This window comes from Prunus persica, chromosome G2 (genome assembly GCF_000346465.2).
Source record: "Prunus persica cultivar Lovell chromosome G2, Prunus_persica_NCBIv2, whole genome shotgun sequence".
Classification (NCBI taxonomy): domain Eukaryota; kingdom Viridiplantae; phylum Streptophyta; class Magnoliopsida; order Rosales; family Rosaceae; genus Prunus; species Prunus persica.
This window is the reverse complement of record NC_034010.1, coordinates 12891414-12899042: the sequence shown is the minus strand read 5'-3', so window position 1 is coordinate 12899042 and position 7629 is coordinate 12891414. Positions and strand designations below refer to the sequence as shown.

The following is a 7629-nucleotide window of genomic DNA, read 5'->3' as shown; positions in this document are numbered from 1 at the left end:
CCCTCAAAGTCAAAAAAAAAAAAAAAAAAAAAAAGGATTATGCTTGCATGGGTACAATATTTTCAATTATTAAAACAAAAAATAAGTGGATTATGCTATATGAAATAATTAATTAATTAACACAAACTTGGTGCAGGATATGACAAGAGTCTGTATAAGCCGTTGTTCGATGCTGTGTGGTTTGGGGATTGGAATGAAGCAAAGGAGTTTCTTACCCTACATCCAGATGCAATAAGAGCAAGACATCCGTACTCAAACAAGACAGCTCTTTACATGGCAACAGAACTAGAGCACGAGAATATTGTGGAAGAGCTGGTGCAGTTGATGTCCGAGGAAGACTTGGAAATAACAGATCATGATGGTTGGACAGCTCTTGCTCTTGCTGCACAAAGAGGAAATATCAAAATGGTTGAATGCATGGTTGGAAAAAGCAAGAAAATACTTGGTATTACCACTAACCAGAATTTGACTCCCATTCTCTTGGCTTCTATCTATGACCAATGGGACGTCGTTCATTATCTTTACTCCGTCACTCCCATCGAGGATCTATTGCCAGAAAAAGGCCCATACGGCGCGGGACTTCTTTACTACTGTATAGCTAAAAGGAAATTTGGTAAAAATTTTAATCTTATAACAACTAATTTGATAACTCGTTTTTTTCCTTATAATAAAATTTATTTTTCTCTACTACAGGTATGGCTCGGGAATTAATTCTGTGTTGCCCTCAATTGGTCCTTACTAAAGACCACTATGGGGTAATTCCAATAGAAGCATTTAGGCCTTCTACATTTCTGAGTGGAACACGCCTCAAATTCTGGCAACAATGGATCTATGATAGTTAGTATCCACATTTTCTTTTCCTCTTACAATTACAATTTAGAATGTAATGTGATACTCTGATACTATTATTGGTTTATGTGTTTAGAAAAAGTGGAACAATGGTACAACGCTTTAGGTACATAGAATTAGGCTAATTGGCCTCTTAGTGGTGTAGCTGTTGGCTACTTCACCTAGTTGATAACTCTAGGCTAATGGCCCTTCACTTAGGTCCCAAACATGGAGCTGCTTTACTTTACAGCTAATTATTTTGAAAGCACAACATAAGCAACTTTTTTTTGAAAGTGACAGAAATTCCTAACTGGGCCTTAGATTGATGAGTATTTGGACAGGTGAGTGTAAATAGCAGCCCTGTTTAAAAGTAATAAAGCTTAACAAAATTAAAGTTCAGGTAAGTGTTTGGACAAGGGTCAAAATTCTATACAGGGTACATGAAACTTGGGGACATTAGATCTCAACCCCATGAGGGAACATGCCTATACAACATATATGTGCAAATAGATTATGACAAGAGATATCCATAATTGTAATATAAATAGTTATTCGAAATATATTGATTGAGGTTAATTACTGTAATTTTTTCGAAAGGTATACACATAGATTGCACCATCAATGATATTCGTGTAAGTGTTCAAAATGAAGGAAATGAAGAACATAATCGAACAAAGATCGCTTGGTCAGGTATGTTGCGACTTAAATGTAAGACTTGGGTTTTATCTGGCAAAATAGAAATCATTTTTTCATATGTTATCAAACTGTTCTTATAGTTTCTAATAATACACCCAATTTTTTTTGTTTTCTTGCATTAAGTAAGAAAACAAAATGGAAGAATAGGTAATGTTCATTTTGAATCACTAGTTGATCATAACGATTCTATTACTATCTGAACGTTGCTCTGCACCCGTTTTGTCATCTAATTAACAGAGACATATACAGCTATCCCCATCATGTGTTTGAATTTTGAATTTCCATTGCAGTGCTAGGTTTCTTGCAAGGTCTGAACACAAATCTCCTTGAAATTTTGGGTATGCTACATTGTTTCCATATTTCCTTTGTTCTCCATTAATTGTTTTAACAGTTTTTTATTTATTTTTTCTTTGAATTAGTCATATGACATGTTTTTCCAATGCCAACTTAGGAATCAAACGCCTACGAGAAATGAAATTGGCCCATATTGAAAGCCCTTGAACTCCTAGATAATATGTGTGAAGTGATAAAACCTTCAGATGGCAATGACTTTCTCATTCCAGCAGTTTTCCGAGCTACCGAGCTAGGAATGTTTGAGTTTATTGACCGTGTGTTGCAAGCAAGACCAAATCTCGTGTGGGCGTGTAATTCAATGAGAAGGAACCTCTTTCAGTTTGCCATTGAATGTCGTCAAGAAAAAGTTTATAACCTTTTTTATTATAAACTCAGTAAAAGACAAAGAATTGCGATTGGAAATATTGCGGATCGGGATAACAATTGCGCGCTACATGTGGCAGGGACGCTTTCACCATTAGCAAGGCTCGATAATATCTCAGGTGCAGCTTTGAAAATGCAGAGAGAACTACAATGGTTCAAGGTCAGAACATATAATTCAGTGGTAGTTTTTTTTTTCTCCCTCTTATTAATTAGTTTCCAATATATATGTATTTTTTGTTTGGAAATTGTGGGAATTAATTTCTAACATAAATTGTTGAGGCTAAAATGAGTCATTTTTTGTTAAATTTATTCATTCCAATATTGAAAACTAATGTTTCAATTTATGTAATTTAAAGGAGCATCGAACGCATTTTCTAGTCGAAAACCAATGCAACATGGAAGGAGTTAAATAACCTATGGAAACTAAAAATATAGAATGACAAATAAAATAGAAATAAAGGTAGTACTCTCTATGGTCAACATTGTCTTCTCCGTTCTCTAATGGTTTAGGTTTATATGGCCTATCAAATTGAAAAAAAATTCAAGGGTTAGTTGGAAAATTAGAATAATAACCTCTTATACTCATATGAATCTTTTGTTCAACAACACGTAGGAGGTCGAGAATATTGTATTACCCTTGGTTAAAGAATCTTTAAATATGGAGCATAAGATCCCACGTGAGATGTTTACCAAGAATCACAACCAATTGGTGAAGGAAGGAGAAAAATGGATGAAAGAAACTGCATCTTCATGTACAGTTGTAGGTGCTCTCATTATTACCATCATGTTTGCTGCAGCATTCACAATTCCCGGTGGAAACAATGGACAAACAGGCTTCCCAATATTCCTGCATAAAAAGTTGTTTACGGCTTTTATAGTTTCAGATGCTATATCCCTCTTTTCTTCCACAACTTCGGTGTTGATGTTTTTGGGAATCCTTACATCACGTTATGCGGAAGATGATTTCCTTACATCCTTGCCAACAAAGATGATAATAGGCCTTTCCACCTTATTCATCTCTATTGCCACCATGATGGTTGCCTTTTCTTCCGCCCTTTTCATTATGATCCATGAACAATTGTGGATTGTTATTCCAATGATTGTTGTTGCTATTATTCCAGTCACCTTATTTATTTGGATGCAATTTCCTCTTCTAGTTGAGATGTGCATTTCTACTTATGGACGAGGAATATTTGACAGGAAAGTGAAATCAAAGGCATAAAGTCATCTACGTGGGAGTGGAATATTTGATAGGAAAGTGAAATCATGGACTTAACTTCTCGATGGTACGTGTAAGTGGTAATGTATAATTTCGTAATGTTGTAACTTCTAAGAAGATTGTACGCATTTTCCATGCCATGTATGTGTTTGGCATCCTATAATAAAACTTTCGAACTGTTGTAACTTCTAAGAAGCTTGTATCCCTGATAATATGTTGTGATTCTTGGTGAAGATAAGCGTGTGAGAAAAGAATTTGGGATCAAGTCTTGAAGTTGTTTGACTTTGTTTTGAGCCCTGCCTGCTACATACAAATCGAGCAACAAAAAGAACAAGTGAAAGGTGTAATAACCCAAACCTAAATTAATAGTTAATTATTAATTTATTAACAAGAAAAGACAATTTTGCCCTTGGAATAATTTATTAAAGAAAAGTTGACTTTTTGACTGAGAAGGAATTTGACAATTCCACACACACCGTTGCGTAGAGCACGACGAAACTAGTTCGTAGACACAAAGTGGACTCGAATCGGAGCTTTAAGGAAGAAAATACGGTTAAAATACTCCGAGGGGCAAAACGGTAATTCAAAAAATCAGATTTTACAAAAAACTCACTTCTCTCTCTTCTCCCTCAGTTTCTCTCTCTCTCTCTCTCTCTCTCTCTCTCTCTCTCCATGCGCGCAGCGCCCTCCCTCTTCTTTTTTTTTCTGCTCAGCCGTGGCTTCCAAGAGTCACCGCCACCGCCACCGCCAGTGACCGGCCTCGAGACCGGTCTTGTTCGAACCACCACTTCCTCCTCTTCTCATTCCATCCGGTCTCTGTCGCCGTCAGCCACTCCAGCCGCCGGAATCTGCAAAAAATCGCACCGGTTTTTCCAAAACTTCAAACCGCTCGTTCTCCCTCATTTCTCCTCCAAATTTGACGAGTAAGGTATGGATTTCTACCTATTTTTCATGCTCTAGCTGATGGTTAGGTAGGATTGCATCGATTTTGAATGTAGGTAGCTTGATTTTCGAATTGAAATTCGGCCGATTTTGGGATCTCGATTCCGGCCACTCCCGGTCAGTTTTTGGGGTAGGTCCAAGAACAAAAGTGGCTCCAAATAGGGTGTTATACATAGGGTAGGAGTTTGGAGCCGTGGTTTTGAGATTTGCAGGCGATACGTAATCGCATTGGACACCCAGCGCTGCCCGCGCATGGGCGAGGGTAGTGACATAGCACTATGTTTCCATGAGATCCTTAAGTTGTCACGAGCGCGTAGAAATTCGCGGATCTCAATTTGGATACCGTTTGAGCCTCGAACGGATTATTGCATATTGTGCGATTTTCGGGTTCAATATGGTTGAGCCGTTGGATCGTAATCATTTTCAAATATATTACTCTAGACAATTTCAGAATCGTTTAGGATTCGACGGATCGTGAATCGGAGTCACGGATGCTCTGAAATCGCGAACCCTAAGGCTAGGGTTTAGAAATCGTGCCATTGTACAATCGTGATCAATCCAACCGTCCGATCGAGACCAAACCCTCGAGACATGTGTCCTAGATATATTGGAACTTTTAGAGGCTTCTGGGTCATTTTGTGAGGTCATGGACCCGCAGGGTCCCGGGTTGACTTTTTGCGATTTTAGCACTTTTTGAGTCCCAAGATACTGCTAAACTATTCCAAGCTTTTATGGTCATATGACCAATTTTAATTTGACGCATGTACTTCTAGGAGCCGGGGGTCAAGGTTTTTAAATTAAAATTATATTATATTAATAGAACATTATGGTCATTGAATCAGGCACCCGGGCACTAGTTGACCCGCAGGAGGGACCTTCAAGAGGTCCAGCGAGCACAGACTACCAGTGAGTGGACTCTTTGTTTTTACAAATGAATTTAAGCAGTTCAGTTTCAGTTACAGTATTTGATCTTGAATAAATTTTATTCAAAGATTAGTGTTATAAGCTGTTCTATGCTTTTGAATATTTTATTTGGCATACTGCCGAGTGGAATACCCTTTAAAGGATATAGGAAAAGAAATACTAGTTAATTATCAGATAAATGGCAGCAGAATTTGAAAGGTTACAGAAACTTTATATTTTCCTAAACTACCTTGTACCCAGATATTAAATGTTGCCTTCGGTAAATAAGTTGCCTTCAGATCAAATGTTGCCTTCGGATTTTATTGGTAGCCTTCGGTTTAGTCAGCATGCTTGACAGTTGCCCCACGAGTTTTTTGGTACTCGAACTCGTGTGGAGCGAGTAATGCGGATCAGGTGGACTATGGTCTCCTGAATCTTGCGAGTTGCGGCTCGGACTAACCTTGTGTCATTGAGACCTGCGAGTACATATCACCCATGGTGATGCAAGGAATTGACGGAAATAAGGGGTACACCTAGGTGGTTATTTTAAACTGTTTTCAATGCTTTAAGAAATTAATATTAACCATGAGTAGGATTGGCATATATATGTATAATTATATGAGTGCATTGATTTCAGAAATAAATAGAATAATTTAGTTTGTATAACTGTTTTTATAGTGGGGTTAGTATGTTCATATCCTATTTTCTAAACTTTGTTTTTTTGGGTCCACTCACCCTTTTTAATGTTTTGCGCCCCCAGGCAGTAGGCGTGCACAGGGATCCACCATCGGGCCGTTTTCCACCTTCCGCGCATTTCTTTTGATGTAGGACTTTTTGTTTTGTAAAAAGATTGACTCCTTTGTAAATTCTTAGTAGTTGCTCTGATAATTTGCCCTAGACTTAGAATGTAACTGTTGGAATGTATATATATGTATGCTGGCAGTTGGTTGTATATATATATATACTTGTTTGGCAGGTGTAACTGCCTTGGTATTGATCCAGTTACAAGGGAGACTCTGCCGATTTTTCGGTAGGAGTCAACCTTGGTGCTTTGTATAGAAGAGAAATAGGGTCATTCGTGCCCGACATCTACCAAGTGTCGAACACGGACAGGGTCCGGCTCGAATTCCAAAACGGAATTTGGGTCGGCTTCTGTCAAAAGGCACCACCATGGTAAAACCTCTGTACCCTATTGGTAATGTATAATCTTCCTATTGAAAAACTTGAAAAAGTTAAGCTGATTCTGATTTGTTATTTTTCCTATTGGTATACTGGCGTGGTACTTCTAGATATATATAAAAGAAAAAGAAAAAGAATAAGGAATGTAAGTACTTAAAGAATACTTGCAAGAAAAGGCCTGATTCTTAATACACCAATGCACTCAACCCCCAACAGTATTTTATCATCTGCCAACAGTGGCATGCGCGTATAAAGAAAATTAATTCGGAAACCATTAAATGGTTAAATGGTTAGTGGGGAATTTTACTTAGTCTTCAACAAAACAAATATAAAAAAGAGAGTAAACAGGTATAAGTAATAGATGGAATATTAGTATACTCGCATGATACTTCCAACACTACTTTAGATGAGATCCTTTACTCTTCTGAGTTGTAAACTTTTATCTGAGACCTAAATATAAAAACAACAAAAATAGCAAGCCGGGTCAGCTTTCAGCAACTCATATCAGTAAGAATGGTGAAACCTATGGTTCTTGTCGACGCAATTGTTATGGAAGTTCTTAACGAAGATAACTATGAGTACTGGAGTGCATTGGTTAAAAATTACTTGTTGGCCAGAGGCCTTTGGGCAGTCCCTGACAGAATCCGATCCAAATTCCGCTTTGGAATCCAAACCAGACCCTGTGTGTGTCCGACACCTGGCGAATGTCGGGCACAAATGACCTATTTGCCCCTCAACACAAAACATGATCAAATAAACAAGGTTGACTTCTACCGAAAAATCGGCAGAGTTTCCCTTGTAACTGGCTCAATACCAAAATATTTTCACCTGCCAAACAAGTATACATATATACAACCAACTGCCAGTATACGTATATACACATTCCAACAGTTCAAATCTCAGTCTAGGGCAAAACATCAGAGCGACTACTAAGAATTTATAAAGGAGTGAATCCCTTTACAAAACAAAAATCCTACATCAAAAGAAAGGCGCGGAAGATGGGAAATGGCCCGGTGGTGGATTCCTGTGCACATCTACTGCCTGGGGGTGCAAAACAACAGTAAGGGTGAGTGGACCCAAAACAAAATTTAGAAAATAGTATATGAACATACTAACCCCACTGTAAAAACAGTTATACAAACTAA

The 7629-nt window shown here is 37.9% G+C and overlaps 1 protein-coding gene across 1 annotated transcript; it reads left to right on the top strand.

The window, feature by feature from the left end:
• Window positions 1731-3463, top strand: LOC18787910 (ankyrin repeat-containing protein NPR4). The gene is made up of 3 exons (XM_020557279.1): window positions 1731-1862; window positions 1976-2401; window positions 2855-3463. The coding sequence occupies exons 2-3, from the start codon at window positions 2039-2041 to the stop codon at window positions 3461-3463; spliced, it is 972 nt and encodes a 323-aa protein (XP_020412868.1). The 5' UTR covers window positions 1731-1862; window positions 1976-2038.